The sequence below is a fragment of the Cyprinodon variegatus genome, unplaced genomic scaffold, assembly GCF_000732505.1.
Source record: "Cyprinodon variegatus isolate N-32 unplaced genomic scaffold, C_variegatus-1.0 Scaffold108, whole genome shotgun sequence".
In the NCBI taxonomy this organism is placed as follows: Eukaryota; Metazoa; Chordata; class Actinopteri; order Cyprinodontiformes; family Cyprinodontidae; genus Cyprinodon; species Cyprinodon variegatus.
In genome coordinates this window covers 1,446,404-1,463,653 of record NW_015150561.1, presented here as the reverse complement: position 1 = coordinate 1,463,653, position 17,250 = coordinate 1,446,404, and the positions used below count along the sequence as shown (strand labels likewise).

The following is a 17,250-nucleotide window of genomic DNA, read 5'->3' as shown; positions in this document are numbered from 1 at the left end:
ACAACTTTTGCAGGATTGGCATTCAATTCAAGTTCCGTGAAGGAATGTTATATACTTGCTGGTCATCTGATCATCTTTTTCTATATGGGGAGAAAATTGATTCTCAGCTCCCAGTGCTGTGAAGGTTAATGATTATCAATAGGTTATACTCTCTAAAAACACCTAAATATTTTATAAAAAATGGAAAAATGAATAAAGAATGAAACAAAGTCCAGACCCAAATTCAGCGGAGAAACTTGAGAATGACATGCTTTCCATTTGTTCTCACTGAGCCTCTATTTTTAAATCTTGTTTTAAAACCTATTTGTATTCTTTAGCTTTTAACTTTGGACTCTCTCTGTTTTTGCATTTGTGGTTTGTTTTATTGTTTTTTATTTGGTTTATTTTGTTTTAATACATTTATATTATTACTTTTTTGTATTCCTTTTAACTTCTATGTTTCTATGTTTACCTGATATGTGCAGTACTTTGTGGCAGCTGTGGTTCTTTTAAAAGGCTTTTTAGATAAAGTTGAGTTGAGTTTAAAAAAATTCTGTTTTTTATTGCAAAAACAAAAAAAGATTGATGTATATGCATGGATCCATCCATCCATTCATACATACATACATACATTTTCTCCTACTTATTCTGTCAGGGTCGTGGTTGGGATTGTACATATCTGTGGCAGTCTAGGGCAAAAGACAAAATGCATGGATCCTTTTCTTATTTTTATTTTGTGAAGAAATCTTTGTTTTTTTTGTACCCAAATTGGTCTTGCCACCCCACATACAGCGAGGAATACAGGTTTTGGAAAGGGAAATAAAAAAAAAAAAACGAACTGGTCGAAAGCTTAGTGTTAGACGACCTCATTGGGTTGACTTCTCTACACATTGTTAAGGGCTATGTAAGTAAAGATTTAAAATATGCACATGGAGATTTATGTTAAGTGCATGGATGTAGAGAGTTAACCATTTCAAGTAGCTCAGGAATCATACATGTTTGGTTTTAGCGCTAAAACATCACCTCTGTCAACTGAAAGAAGAATCTGTTGTGTTCTGTTCTGGCAAAATATTAATATTACTGTAAATGTTTGCTCCAGTTCCACTGAAATGACCAAACTGGGCGAAACACGTCCCTCCCTGCTGAGAAGCTCCAGGGGGAGTCTGTTCCCATGCCATTCCTCAGAAACACCTGCAGCGTTAACAGCATGGTTTACAGGACCTCCACTGCGATAGCACATGATAAGACCTCGCGTGCCTTCATAACTGACTCCCCTTCTTCGATGTATGGCACTCCTCTTGGTCTTTCTCACACATGGTCTCACAGACTTTGACCTCCATCACAGGCAAAATAAAACTTTCCCACATCAACAATGTCCAACGAAGAGAAACACTGATAACGCCCAGAGCGACGTGTTCCTCTCAACCAGCAACATCTTGGAATAATAAGTCTGGGATTATATGTAATCTCTATAGCTACACAAGTGTGCCATATTGTTTGCTATTAGAGCATCACTGTCAGTGAAGGATGCAGGCATAGAATGAGTTATTGTCAACGTGTTAAGGCTTCTGATCTTCCTAAACCGCAAGTGGAGCAAACTGACACACGGGATTTAGCGATGAGTGGTTTGGAAAGTAGGCCTGATGGAGGAAAGGAAGCTGTGAGGCAGGGGAAGCCCAGTGATGCTCTCCATGCTGAGGCTGTTTATGCTCCAGGCTCTGCTTCGCTGTCAGTCAGCTATGGAGATGAAGAGCGTCTCTTTATAGGAAGAGGTCTGCGTGTTGTTGAAGCATTTTGGGAACATTAGTAGGTGAAAACAAAACCAAAAAAAAGAACGAACATTACTGGTTATCACAATTATAAAGCAAATACTTCTCTAACACAGAAAAAATGAATGATTTCTAAAGAGCCTATCAGGAGACGGTTTGGGTGTTTTCATTGGACATTAGCTCCTTCATTTAAGGGTCCAGTCCTTGTAATTAATAGATCCCCATATGCAATGAGACTTTACTAATTAACCATCATGTTTTTGTGTGTTACCTTGTTTATTGGAGTAGCCACATTTGAACCATTCCAGTATTCTTTAAACTAATTTTGCCCGCAATCCTTTTCATCTGAACGCTCAGGTCTTTTTCTAGAGGAAAACATCCAATTGATGACAAGATTAGGTTTATGTAAGGATTCACTTATGAGATGCCGTTTACTCTTCAATAAAGAAGGATCTCTCAGCTTCATTTCATCACATTCTACCTGTTCTATAGCAGCTTCATTTGATTTCTATCCCACAGCAAAACAAATACAAACAATTTCTTCTTACCTTCAAAGCTGTCCACAACTCCGTCTCTCCAAATCTGTCAGATCTCTTCACATTTCTACTCCTGTCTGCAACCCCAGATCCGCTTCTTCTATTTAACTCATCATCCTCCCTGCTGGACTTGTTACTATGGAGAGCAGAGCATTCAGCCGCTCTGCATCCCGACTCTGGTACTCACTCCCACCTGATTTCTTAACATAAACTGATCGCCACATTTCAAATCCAAACTCGAAACTCATCTGATTAAAGTAGCCAATGCTCGATGATTGCACCTTTGTTTATTATTTATTAATATTTTTGTATTTATTGTGACTTTAAATATTGTATCTGTTTTTATGTTGAATTATGTAAGGTGATGTTGAGTGCTAATAAATGTGCTGACAAATTATTATCATAATTTGTATTATTATTATTATTAATCTCCCTCACCACATACATTAAGTTCTATGCTGGTGAAGATTCTCAGTCATCCAGGTCATAGTCATTACAAAAAAGTAAAAAAAAAAAAAATCCACTGGACTTTCTTTCCGAGTTTGAAGACGTTTCACTTCCCATCCAGGAAGCTTTTTCATATTCAAAAAGTCAGAAATAGCGTTGAGTTCAAGGCTTTATAGAGTGGACCAAAAAACAAAGCCACTCTACATAGCCTCAAACTCAACGCTGTTTCTGACACTTTAATTTGAAAAAGCTTCCTGGATGGGAAGTGCATTGTTTTTTTTACTTTTTTCGAATTAAGAGAATTAAGTTCTAATTAGAGGAGAAAAAAAAGTGTATCAATGATGCCCATCCCAACATGGTGATGTTTTAGTAATATGAAGGGTTGTTTTTTTATTAATATATTTTAAAGTTTGTAAAGTAGTTTCTGTATTGTCTATTCAGACATTTTGGATGTAGTTCCAGCTTTCAATGGCACTGTTGTCTACATTTCCTTACATTTTCTATTGCTTGTCTGTTTTGGTCAATGGGGCCCAGTGGCAATCACCAAGAGTCTATAAGCCAAAAGAGGGGGGATTAAATCAACCTAACAGTCATGCTTTTGGACAGTTGGAGGAAGCTGGAGTACCTGGAGAGAAGCCAGGCCTGCAAAGGGAGAACATGCGAACCTTATGCAGAACGATCTTAGTCTAGGTTTCAAACCCAGGACCTTTTTGCAGCAAGGCAACATTTCTACATGCTGCACCACCTGAAACCTTCATTTTCTGTTTGTTTGATATCTATGGTATTTTCAAGTGCTGTAGTAAAATCACTCTTGCAGTAAATAATTGATGCATCTTGTTTTGGAGTAAAAAATGACAAATGAAACTATTTTGTATGCATTAGGATGAATCCAAGGACACAATAAACAGAAAATGTGACATAAAGTATGATCGAGTAGAAGAGATATTTATCAAAGCAGAGGTCTCTTTCTCCTGTGCATTCCAATAAGATATTCCCTATAGCTTAAATTATCTGTTTCAAACATCTGAATTACCTCATTGGGATATAATAGAGCTTCAGACATGAGAGGTAGAGTGAAAGGGACCTCTCCTGAGAAGTGTGTGACATGAATATTAAACTCATGTACGTTCAGTCTGCTGCAAGTTGCAGCACTCTAGATTTAGGGCCAGTCCCATTTTTCTCCTTTGCACTCGGTTTGGGCCCTAGCATTCGGTTTTGCGCGTTCATATGTAAGGGTAGTGTTTCCCAATAGTTATATGAGCTAGGGGGAAGTGCCCTCCAACCCTTAAAATGACCCCTTTAGACCGAGTGAGGTCTTGGAACGAAATAGCTTTTCGGAATACTTTGCAAACTCAACCAGCGAGAGGAGAAATGGTGTCCCGCAGTGGAAAAGATGGGCTCAAATGAGAGTATGGCCCTTAGACTCCTGAACTCAGGGTTAATAATAATGTGAGGCTATCTGCTAATGCTGGCCTACTGATCACTTTGCTTCTTCATCTACCGGCAAATCTGGTCACAGTGATTATCAATGTGAATACAGCTATCTTTGAACATCTGACCTGGTGCGGCAGCATCAGGGGTGGTCAGTCAGATTCCTGGGCGGGCGATTTAGGGGTGCTGGCATCCCTTCTGACCTTATTCCCAGCACAACAAAACTAAGACGTCGGGGGCTTATGAGTTTCTCCTGTCAAATCTGACAGGCTCTCATTTGCTTTCATTCAGCATCTCATCACAGCTTCAAAGCCGGGTGGCTCATCTCCCTCAGGGTTGGAGAGAGGAGATCAACCCTTCCTCAAAAAAATGACTGGTATCCAAAAATTTTTGACCTAAGGCAATTCAGTTCCTCATAATTGGCTTCTTCTTCATTCTGTCTGTCATGGGCAATCACTGCAGAGTTATGACGCATTATTCTGCCTGGAAAACATCATTAAGTAGATTGTGAAGAAGTGATTCAATAACATATCATTTTCTCTGAGTGAACAAAACAGCGTTATTGAGGGCTGTACTCTTTGTAGTCTCCAGAACACTGAGGGCTCTCTTCTTCAAACTAATAATGATCCTGTTGCTCCAGTTGTGTAACCAGGTTCAAGGGGACTGATCCAGCACAAATTTTGTTTGGTTCCTGAAAGATGCCTAAAGGCCAGTAGTCTGGCACTCAGAAGGCGCATTCCTTGATGATCCAGACACATTTAAGTGTTAGGGTCGGCTCCTGCACAATCTTCTTTTGAGAACTATTTCTTTAAGGTTTCACATTGATATTTTTGTATCAAATGTTTGGAAAAAAATGGGGACATCTTGGTTTGTCCTGATCCATATCCACACCTGGTGTCTGGAATCCAGCTTGCGCCTGTGGTGATCAGGTGTGGAGCAAAACCAGTAAGCTCATCTCATCCTTTCCTCAGGGCTGAAAGGTGAAGGACAGACAGAGAGAAGCCCACGACCTAAATGCCACAGCGTGGTCTCTGATAGGAGTTTAACAAAGGGGGCCTTCTTCCTCCCTCTTTTTCTTACTCTGAGCAGTGGTTCAAAGCTGTGCACATCCAACCACTGCCCCGGGGAGATGTTATGACAACCAGAAATGGTGAACAGCAGGAGCAAGAAGTGGCATGAACAGATTTCAGGGTTTCAGACATGAGAGGTAGGGTGAGAGGGACCTCTCTGGAGAAGGGTGTCGCCTGAAGACACAACTCATGTACGGTCAGGTTATCGCCAAAAAAAAACTGTCTGAGGTGAGCTGTGATTGCTGTGCTGAATGACGAAAACAAATACAGCTACCGGTAGTAAACAGGAATTCATGTGACAGCTCGTGAAGATAATTAACTTAAAATACTTTTCTTTTTTTTTTTTCTTTTTTTACTTACATCCAGTACACTCATGTTCCTTTCCTTCCAGACACCACAGTGATGGCGGTTTGATATAAAGTGAATGAGCTGCGGTTTGGCTTAGGTACCAGGCGCACCCAGGGACAATATTTCTCCTACTTAATCACAAGAAAATTATTGTGAAAATTTAACTGCTGTTTCTGGGAAATCTAATCATGGCACCTTTACACAACTGGAAACTTCATAAACACCTTGTCTCTTTTCACTGAAATTAGATCATTGGAAAAGAAAATTAAAAAGGCCATATCATCAACCTCGTTACCTTTAACTGCTTGCAAGGCAATGAACCTCTGGATGAACAAATCGAAATAATCTGACAACTGTCTGTGGGAAAAACAAAGCAAAGCATAGGAGCCAGTAAAGGAGAGCTGACAAAGACTTGCCCCAGGACATGCTTTCTCAGTCTTTCCTGTCACATGTCTACATGTCAACAGATTATACCTTCACTCTTGAAGCTTGAGGGTCAGAGAGATTTCTGTCAGCTACTACCTTTAAGAGAATATAAAGTAAAATGGAAACTGTAGCCTAGAGCCTGAGAGTTAAAGCAGTAAGATCTAGCAGCAAAAAAAGCAAAGAATGGAAAAAAGAAACTTTATGTTTACAGGGCTTTGAAAACTTTGTCTCTTAAAACTATTTGCCAATTTCTGCTTCTTTTTTCTTCTTTTTTTTTTTTTAAACCAATTAGACCAGGAAAGTAAATTAAACATCAGATTTAGATAACCTGGGTAAATAATTACTACAATTAATACAATTTTATTTTACTTATAATGGAAAAAACTATCCAAACAAACAAAAAAGAAAAATGCATTTGATTACTAAACAAAATAAGTGGTTTTGTGTCACCTGATGCCAACAACTATTATAAAGCATTTACAACAACAAGTAATGAAATTAAATTGGGTTTATAACCATCTCCAAGTTCACTGATATTGTGCCTTTTGTTCTTTCCAATTTGTTTAGTTTCTTTAGAGTGCAGCATGATGCCGTTTTCAAAATATATTTCAGCTTACTCCATGTAATAATTATTTGCAAACTATATTCAAGGAATATGATGTAGATTCCAAAGATCTGGCCTTTATCAGGCCTGGGTGTGGATAGGGAAATTGAGCTCAGTTTTTTTAAAAGCTTGATTGATCACAGTTGATTCATTCAACACTGATTTATCAATACTTTTTTTTCCTTTTTTGTTGTTTAGATTGTTTTTATTAGGGTGTAATAAAACATAAAAGGCAAATACCTTCTTTAGGCAGCGAAGTGAAAAAATGCTTTTACCTGCTCAGTGTTGCCCTGACTTTACTAAAATATTTGTTGGACAATAAACACCATTATTATTTCTACCAAAAAAAAAGAAAAAAGAAAGCAGACATGACTTTGCACAGTGATTAATTTCATTTGAAAATATGATAAGAAATGGGAAGCAAATAAAATACAATAAATACTGTGAGATCAAGAAAGTCAATCAATCAATCAAAATGTTTCAACTTTAATATAAGACAACTAATGTACATGATAGATGCATGGCAAAAATATATTTCAACTTTTATAAAAAAAGAGATTGTATTTTTCTCATGGATATTTAGTTTCATACGATTTAAGTCCCTATCACATATATTTCACTATACACTTTAATATAAAAATGCATAATGTCCAAAAAAACGCCATCATGAAATATAGTTAATAAACAAAAGATGTGTCGTCATCCATAAAAAGCTGTAAATTACGGAAGAGGATTAGGGCCACTGAAAAGATTAAAAAAAGTTGACTGATTTTTTAATTTTATTTTTAGTTTAATATGGGGAAAAAATTCAGAATTCTGAGATTAAAGACAGAATTCTGAGAAAAAAGTCAGAATTCTGATAGTAAAGTCAGAATTCTGACTTTTATCCCATATTAAACTGAAATAAAATTTAAAAATCCGTCAACTTCATTTTATTTTTTCAGTTGCTCAAATTCCCTTCCGTAGTAAATAGACCTATAATCTTGTTAAAGCTTAAAAATGACTGTGACTCGTGATGCACATGAGAATAAATTTAAGTTGGAGTGAGCCGTCTTCCTTTTTTCCCTATCTTCCTCTCCGTTTCCGCTTTTTCAATTCCGTACACAAAGCTCAGCTGATGACGTGTACACATTGCTGTGCTGCTAGCGGGTTAGCTTAGATAGCTGTCAGAGTAAAAGAGGGGAAATATAAAGAGGATTAAGAGAGAGAGGGGGAGGACGAAAAGCGTTTCAGCGAATCCATAAACATGGAGACGCTTTATCACCAGACAAACAAGTGAGTGTGACGTCTGCTTCCGTTAAAAGTGTAACTACTTAGTTAGCTAACTTAGCTTAAAACAGCTAGCAATGCAAGCTAATTAACTGTTCAAAATAAAGTTGGACTAAAAAACATACTAATAATAGCTGTGATAATTTCTTTTACATATGAGCACATAATAAATACAAAATATTAATATGATCGTTGCTATTGTGTTTTTTTTTTTTTTATTCCTGTTCAATTATACCTTGTTTTTTTTTTTATAATGGAATAGGCAAATCCATGAGGTGCAGTCTCAGATGGGACAGCTGGAGAGGACAGACCGTGATTCTGTTCACTGTGAGTAGGATAAAGATGAAGGTTAATGAACAGTTATAATGCCGTTCCACTGTGTTGCTGCCATCCCATCATCCACACTTCCCGTAAATGTTAAAACGGTTTCCTTGTTGTGGCTTCGGATATGCAGTCAGAGGACGGGCTGATGCCTCTCTGGCTCCGTTCTCTGTGAATGGTGTCTGTCACATTAGCTCTGGGTCTGGATAGGAAGCAGTAGGGTGGGAGCCAGTCTTTCCACCACCATAGTCCCAACAAAAACTATGACATCACTTTATATTTTTACAAAAAAAAGAGAATCTTAGTAAAATCATAAGACAATTCCGATTTTTACTATACAGCCTTTTAAAAACCATTAACAAATAAGATTTGTCTTACACATTTTACACACATTACATAACAAATTGTATTTTGAAACACCTGCAATGTTTGTAAAATGTTGATGTCCACCTGAGCTGTATCTATCTGTTTTACAGGCTTATCCAATTAAAAATGTTCAAATTCCCACAAATTCTAAAAATTCTTCTTTATGTATTTATAGAATAAAAATTGAATGAATCTCAAATCCAGCTCAAGTGTGATTTGTGTGAATATTGCATTTTTTTCATCACAAATGGTGAAATGTAGTCCATTTTCTAAATGAAAAATTCTTTTAACACAAAGAAAACACTATATTCTATGGAAAAGGATTAGGGACACTGAAAAAATGAAAAAGTAGACAGATTTTTTAATTTTATCTCAGTTTAATATGGGAAAAAGTCAGAATTCTGACTTTAATCTTAGAATTATGATTTCAATCTTAGAATTCTGACTTTTTTCCTCCGAATTCTGACTTTAATCTCAGAATTGTGGATCTTAATGTAGATGGGTATCATGAACAAAGAGATGTGGGAGCACTCAGCTTCACTGACTAAGATGGCAGTTGTTTGGGAGCGCCAGTGACACATTGGTGGAAAATAACGCAATTAGGCAACTTTTTATGTGCTTGAGGGGTCTCTAGTGATGCTATTTCATTAATGGAAGAGAAGAGGGTGATTAAAACAAAAGAGCTAATCTCTAAAACAGACACAGCTATGGCTTGATGCTAACATGTTTGTTAGCTGTCAGAATTCTGACTTTTCTCATATTATACTGAAACAAAATTTAAAAATCAATTAACTTTTTTTTTTTTTCCAGTGACCCTAATCCTCTTCCGTAATTTTCAATGGGCAGAATGTTAGTTTTATTTCTTAGCCGTCTTGCTCTCTTGGATGTGTCAAATTGGACAGAAAGCAATATATTTTTATTGAAAACTGTCTAAATCTAAGTAATAGTAGCTTATGAGTATAATTCCACTAATTAAAAACATTTACAATGTGAAAACCAAAGAAAAATGGAATTTTGTTTATATGTATCTAAATTGTGAATATATCTTTATTTTTTACCTTTGGTCTGATGTTCTAAATATATGTTTTTGTTCCTCGTTTCAAGTGTTAGAGAATGAACTACAAGCTAGAATCGACCAGATCTTCAACCATTTAGAACGCCTTGAGATTCTGGCCAGTAAAGAACCGCCCAACCGCCGCCAGAACGCCAAAACGTGAGTGTGAATTCATTTAACTGTTAGAAGGCTTAGATCTGGAATCGTAAGCTATATCTCATAAAGTCACAGGGTGGGTGCACAAGACAAAACAGCTCTGTCCTGCCCTGTGGCAACATGGCTCTACAAAAACATTTCCTCTGAAGCCTCGTCATCACCAGCATTCCTGCTGCATCGGGCAAAGATTCATCTCTGACTTGGATAAACAGGCCTAAGGGGACAAAGATCACCCCATAGCTAAGCTTTCCTCAGATCCTAGAAGGCCTGTAGGAAGACCAACGTGACATGAAACGGAGGGCCTGGGAAAGACTAGAGATTTGAGCTCAGAAAAAAATCCCTTTAATCAAGAAACTATATAAATACCTGAATGTTAAGAGAATTAACACAATCATTTTCATTTAATCTAATGTAGAAACATTAATTTGAAAAAGTTAAATTTGAATAATTGTGATGAAAACTTATAGAGGTCCTTTTTATAATCGACTGTATAGTTTATAACCATTAAAACAGATTTTTCTTTTCCATCAGGCGAGTGGATCAGCTGAAGTATGATGTTCAGCATCTGCGAACTGCTCTCCAAAACTTCCAGCACAGACGCTACACCAGAGAAGCCCAGGAGAGAGAGAGGGAGGAACTCCTCAGTCGCAGCTTCACCACAAATGTGAGCTAAATGTGCCTAAATTCAGGCTATGGTGCAAACTGGTTAATCAAGAGCCACCTTGATCATGAAATCCATATTTTGTAGAAATTCCCTACTGAAGTTTTTTACAAGAATTTGCAATGGCACTAAGCTTTGAAAAGCTTCAAAAGTTTTCACCTCTTAGCTCTTAAAATTTAGGGATGTCCTGATGCAACCTTTTCATTTTCGATACGATACCGATATTGACCAGATAAGATATCAGCACGTATTTTAACAGCTGTTATTACTCATTTTATACTGTAGAATGTTAGAAAAGGCTTAATCAAGTAATATAGCTAAAAAGGTAACAAAAGGCAACAGCAAAGGTATGAATACAACTGACCCATATAAATTTAACCAATAGGTTTCAGAAACTTTTAACAGAAACTTTTTTTCTATTGATTTTAAATGCTGGCTGATAAAATCCAATATTAGTTTTTTGGGTAATATCAGACCAATGTAATATCGGATTGGGACATCCCTACTAAAAGTGTATGGTGAACTTGTTTTAGCTTTCTTATTGCCACTTTTTCCTTATGTTCTCTAACAAACTTCTGACTCCTTTACAAAATATCAGTTTTTATACTACAGTATCACTAGACTATATTTTTCTAAAACAGTTTAAAAAGAAAATGTTATTTTCAGTTACTATGATCTACTACTTTAGGTTGGTCTGGTACATAAAACACTAGTGTTGTACATGAATGTGTGGCTCTAACTGTAGGACTATAAAGACTTTTGCAAGACAGCTTTTTTTTTTTTTTTTTTTTTTTGTAGTGACAATCTTTATTGTACGGTAATAAGATATTTTTATGGTTCCACAGGATGCAGATACCGCCATCCACATAGATGAGAACGTGCAATTTAACAGCAGTTTGCAGAACGCACACCGAGGCATGGATGACCTCCTGGGCAGCGGCAGTAGCATCCTCAATGGTCTTAGAGATCAAAGATCGACCCTCAAGGTGTGTGCACATCCAAAAAGTTATTTTAGTTTCTGTGTATGAGCTACATTTGGGTGTTTCAAATTAATATCTAAAAAGGAATATAATTACATCCCTGACTTGGCTTCTGGTGTCCGTACTGTTCTTAGTAATTATCTCATTGTTACTAAGGGTGTTCTGAGTGGGTGGGGGGAGTCCTTGTTTCCAGGGAGGAGATGGGCTTCCTGGCTTTGGCCTCAGCGTCTTATCAGGGTGTGACTGCTGATCAGCACTCTCAGCCCGGCAGTCCTGCCATGAGAAACTCCTCACAGAGTGCTGGAGACACCGAGGCGGTTGGCCCTTTCCCAACATCAGATGAATTAGTGTAGATAATGAACAATGAGCTGTGCCTTCGCAGCTGCTGAAGTCATCACACGTGATAATTGTTGCTGTCGTTAATCCTTTTTTTTTTTTTTTTTTTACTTACATCCAGTACACTCATGTTCCTTTCCTTCCAGACACCACAGTGATGGCGGTTTGATATAAAGTGAATGAGCTGCGGTTTGGCTTAGGTACCAGGCGCACCCAGGGACAATATTTCTCCTACTTAATCACAAGAAAATTATTGTGAAAATTTAACTGCTGTTTCTGGGAAATCTAATCATGGCACCTTTACACAACTGGAAACTTCATAAACACCTTGTCTCTTTTCACTGAAATTAGATCATTGGAAAAGAAAATTAAAAAGGCCATATCATCAACCTCGTTACCTTTAACTGCTTGCAAGGCAATGAACCTCTGGATGAACAAATCGAAATAATCTGACAACTGTCTGTGGGAAAAACAAAGCAAAGCATAGGAGCCAGTAAAGGAGAGCTGACAAAGACTTGCCCCAGGACATGCTTTCTCAGTCTTTCCTGTCACATGTCTACATGTCAACAGATTATACCTTCACTCTTGAAGCTTGAGGGTCAGAGAGATTTCTGTCAGCTACTACCTTTAAGAGAATATAAAGTAAAATGGAAACTGTAGCCTAGAGCCTGAGAGTTAAAGCAGTAAGATCTAGCAGCAAAAAAAGCAAAGAATGGAAAAAAGAAACTTTATGTTTACAGGGCTTTGAAAACTTTGTCTCTTAAAACTATTTGCCAATTTCTGCTTCTTTTTTCTTCTTTTTTTTTTTTTAAACCAATTAGACCAGGAAAGTAAATTAAACATCAGATTTAGATAACCTGGGTAAATAATTACTACAATTAATACAATTTTATTTTACTTATAATGGAAAAAACTATCCAAACAAACAAAAAAGAAAAATNTGGATCTTAATGTAGATGGGTATCATGAACAAAGAGATGTGGGAGCACTCAGCTTCACTGACTAAGATGGCAGTTGTTTGGGAGCGCCAGTGACACATTGGTGGAAAATAACGCAATTAGGCAACTTTTTATGTGCTTGAGGGGTCTCTAGTGATGCTATTTCATTAATGGAAGAGAAGAGGGTGATTAAAACAAAAGAGCTAATCTCTAAAACAGACACAGCTATGGCTTGATGCTAACATGTTTGTTAGCTGTCAGAATTCTGACTTTTCTCATATTATACTGAAACAAAATTTAAAAATCAATTAACTTTTTTTTTTTTTCCAGTGACCCTAATCCTCTTCCGTAATTTTCAATGGGCAGAATGTTAGTTTTATTTCTTAGCCGTCTTGCTCTCTTGGATGTGTCAAATTGGACAGAAAGCAATATATTTTTATTGAAAACTGTCTAAATCTAAGTAATAGTAGCTTATGAGTATAATTCCACTAATTAAAAACATTTACAATGTGAAAACCAAAGAAAAATGGAATTTTGTTTATATGTATCTAAATTGTGAATATATCTTTATTTTTTACCTTTGGTCTGATGTTCTAAATATATGTTTTTGTTCCTCGTTTCAAGTGTTAGAGAATGAACTACAAGCTAGAATCGACCAGATCTTCAACCATTTAGAACGCCTTGAGATTCTGGCCAGTAAAGAACCGCCCAACCGCCGCCAGAACGCCAAAACGTGAGTGTGAATTCATTTAACTGTTAGAAGGCTTAGATCTGGAATCGTAAGCTATATCTCATAAAGTCACAGGGTGGGTGCACAAGACAAAACAGCTCTGTCCTGCCCTGTGGCAACATGGCTCTACAAAAACATTTCCTCTGAAGCCTCGTCATCACCAGCATTCCTGCTGCATCGGGCAAAGATTCATCTCTGACTTGGATAAACAGGCCTAAGGGGACAAAGATCACCCCATAGCTAAGCTTTCCTCAGATCCTAGAAGGCCTGTAGGAAGACCAACGTGACATGAAACGGAGGGCCTGGGAAAGACTAGAGATTTGAGCTCAGAAAAAAATCCCTTTAATCAAGAAACTATATAAATACCTGAATGTTAAGAGAATTAACACAATCATTTTCATTTAATCTAATGTAGAAACATTAATTTGAAAAAGTAAAATTTGAATAATTGTGATGAAAACTTATAGAGGTCCTTTTTATAATCGACTGTATAGTTTATAACCATTAAAACAGATTTTTCTTTTCCATCAGGCGAGTGGATCAGCTGAAGTATGATGTTCAGCATCTGCGAACTGCTCTCCAAAACTTCCAGCACAGACGCTACACCAGAGAAGCCCAGGAGAGAGAGAGGGAGGAACTCCTCAGTCGCAGCTTCACCACAAATGTGAGCTAAATGTGCCTAAATTCAGGCTATGGTGCAAACTGGTTAATCAAGAGCCACCTTGATCATGAAATCCATATTTTGTAGAAATTCCCTACTGAAGTTTTCTACAAGAATTTGCAATGGCACTAAGCTTTGAAAAGCTTCAAAAGTTTTCACCTCTTAGCTCTTAAAATTTAGGGATGTCCTGATGCAACCTTTTCATTTTCGATACGATACCGATATTGACCAGATAAGATATCAGCACGTATTTTAACAGCTGTTATTACTCATTTTATACTGTAGAATGTTAGAAAAGGCTTAATCAAGTAATATAGCTAAAAAGGTAACAAAAGGCAACAGCAAAGGTATGAATACAACTGACCCATATAAATTTAACCAATAGGTTTCAGAAACTTTTAACAGAAACTTTTTTTCTATTGATTTTAAATGCTGGCTGATAAAATCCAATATTAGTTTTTTGGGTAATATCAGACCAATGTAATATCGGATTGGGACATCCCTACTAAAAGTGTATGGTGAACTTGTTTTAGCTTTCTTATTGCCACTTTTTCCTTATGTTCTCTAACAAACTTCTGACTCCTTTACAAAATATCAGTTTTTATACTACAGTATCACTAGACTATATTTTTCTAAAACAGTTTAAAAAGAAAATGTTATTTTCAGTTACTATGATCTACTACTTTAGGTTGGTCTGGTACATAAAACACTAGTGTTGTACATGAATGTGTGGCTCTAACTGTAGGACTATAAAGACTTTTGCAAGACAGCTTTTTTTTTTTTTTTTTTTTTTTGTAGTGACAATCTTTATTGTACGGTAATAAGATATTTTTATGGTTCCACAGGATGCAGATACCGCCATCCACATAGATGAGAACGTGCAATTTAACAGCAGTTTGCAGAACGCACACCGAGGCATGGATGACCTCCTGGGCAGCGGCAGTAGCATCCTCAATGGTCTTAGAGATCAAAGATCGACCCTCAAGGTGTGTGCACATCCAAAAAGTTATTTTAGTTTCTGTGTATGAGCTACATTTGGGTGTTTCAAATTAATATCTAAAAAGGAATATAATTACATCCCTGACTTGGCTTCTGGTGTCCGTACTGTTCTTAGTAATTATCTCATTGTTACTAAGGGTGTTCTGAGTGGGTGGGGGGAGTCCTTGTTTCCAGGGAGGAGATGGGCTTCCTGGCTTTGGCCTCAGCGTCTTATCAGGGTGTGACTGCTGATCAGCACTCTCAGCCCGGCAGTCCTGCCATGAGAAACTCCTCACAGAGTGCTGGAGACACCGAGGCGGTTGGCCCTTTCCCAACATCAGATGAATTAGTGTAGATAATGAACAATGAGCTGTGCCTTCGCAGCTGCTGAAGTCATCACACGTGATAATTGTTGCTGTCGTTAATCCTTTTTTTTTTTTTTTTATGTACAGGGAACACACAAGAAGATGCTGGACGTAGCTAACATGTTGGGCCTCTCCAACACAGTAATGAGACTAATAGAAAGACGAGCCACGCAGGATAAGCTCATCATGATTGGAGGAATGTTGCTGACCTGCGTCTTCATGTTCCTCGTCATCAGATATCTGGGCTGACCACTATCCATCCACTACACTGGATCAGTTTTGGACATTTAAGGAATGCATCATCCCACAGGATATGAAACTGTAATCTTTAAGTAATTTTTATAAAAGGTGCCATTATTATTGTTTTGTTTATTTTCAAAACCTTCGCTTCATTTTGGATACATGTTAAACGGTTACGCTAAATGTGCTCCTATTTAGACAGTATTTTATCAGTCTATTGCTTTCCATAGCCTAGCCAACATGTTTTCTTCTTCAAACCCACGTACAAACTGATCTCGCCTCCTTTTTCATAAAAAAAAAGACTGAAATGTCAACATGTGATTGAATAGACAAATCTAAATGGTGTTATAACTTTTGTTTCATTCTGCTAATGTTTCATAACCTGTTATCCAACATCCATTTAGTTATGTGATGTCCATCATTGAACAGTTAGATTTACCTGCATAAAACAATAGTTTTTAAGTTGGTGGAAAAGAACAGCTTGATAATTTGTGATACTGAAGATTGCATAAGCCTGAAAAAAAATGGGGAATCACCACTTAAAAAAAAAACTCATTTTCTGAAGTTCAGTAAGAATATTATCCATAGTGTTTAATGCTCTAGCTGCACATTTATATGAAAAATAATTTCTGGAAATTATATTAAAAATATTTAAATATTAACTTGGTCTACTTGTTTGTTACCAGCAGAGAAAGTCATTGCAGTCTCTTGGTTTATTACATCACAGCTAATGTCTGCAGATTTTCTACACAAGATCAATTGGTTTTACTGAACCACCACAAAATCATGTTTTACTTTAAACACAGATTCAGATTTTACTATAAATTGTTGTAAATTATTCCCTTTGGAATAATTTGTTGGTTATGTTCACTTTTCTGCATGTTCTCACATCCATGGAGGTTAAATTCCACATCTGTTGTGTGAATCTACAAAAACAAAGCCAGTTCTTTTGACGGCTCCATAAATCAAGCTGTACATTTCCCTCGACAGATGTCTTTATGTTCTCATACCTACTTTAAAGTTTGGCACCACTTATATCTAAATATTCTTCTTTTTTTTATTCAAATGTTCCAATTTCCATTTTGGAGCATATTCATGTTCACCTTCTCATTTTTAACCAGTGTTATTTGCACATGGAACTGTGAACTTTACTTTCCAACTTATGCACCCCTTGCATTGAAAAACTTCTCAAACCCTATTTAGATTTTACATTTCACAAAGTGTACATGTAAATTAATAATAGAGTAAATCATACATTTTGTGATTTGCAGGAGTAAATTTGAGGAAAAGATTTCTGTATTGATAAACATCAAAAGGATTCTTTTTGTGTGTGTGCTAAACCTGAGTTTTGATTGTATTCCGCAGCTTTTATTTATCTGTCAACTTTAATAACTAAACATTTAAAGGGTTAGTAATAACCCTAATCATCTGTAAAAGACATTTAAGCATTTACCCAAATAAAAAAAATTTTTCTTTCCTATTTTATCATGGTTGAGCTGATTACATGTCCTTTAAGTAAACCATTCTAGCTTTTCAACATGTTCCAGGTTCAATATGATTATGTAGGTATTAATAGGATCTCTTA

General features: G+C 36.7%; 1 protein-coding gene across 2 annotated transcripts; it reads left to right on the top strand.

The window, feature by feature from the left end:
* The first annotated feature begins 7,721 nt into the window (after positions 1-7,721).
* gosr2 (golgi SNAP receptor complex member 2) lies at positions 7,722-17,139 on the top strand. Of its 2 annotated transcripts, XM_015374716.1 has the most exons (6): positions 7,722-7,885; positions 8,142-8,206; positions 9,671-9,779; positions 10,308-10,440; positions 11,283-11,423; positions 15,513-17,129. In XM_015374716.1, exons 1-6 carry the CDS (start codon positions 7,857-7,859, stop codon positions 15,672-15,674), a joined length of 639 nt encoding a protein of 212 aa, XP_015230202.1. In that variant the 5' UTR covers positions 7,722-7,856; the 3' UTR covers positions 15,675-17,129. The 2 variants fall into 2 exon arrangements, with proteins under 2 accessions (XP_015230202.1, XP_015230201.1); XM_015374715.1 differs by lacking the exons at positions 7,722-7,885; positions 8,142-8,206; positions 9,671-9,779; positions 10,308-10,440; positions 11,283-11,423 and adding exons at positions 13,219-13,424; positions 13,953-14,085; positions 14,928-15,068 and having other exon boundaries at positions 15,513-17,139.
* The last annotated feature ends 111 nt before the right edge of the window (positions 17,140-17,250 follow it).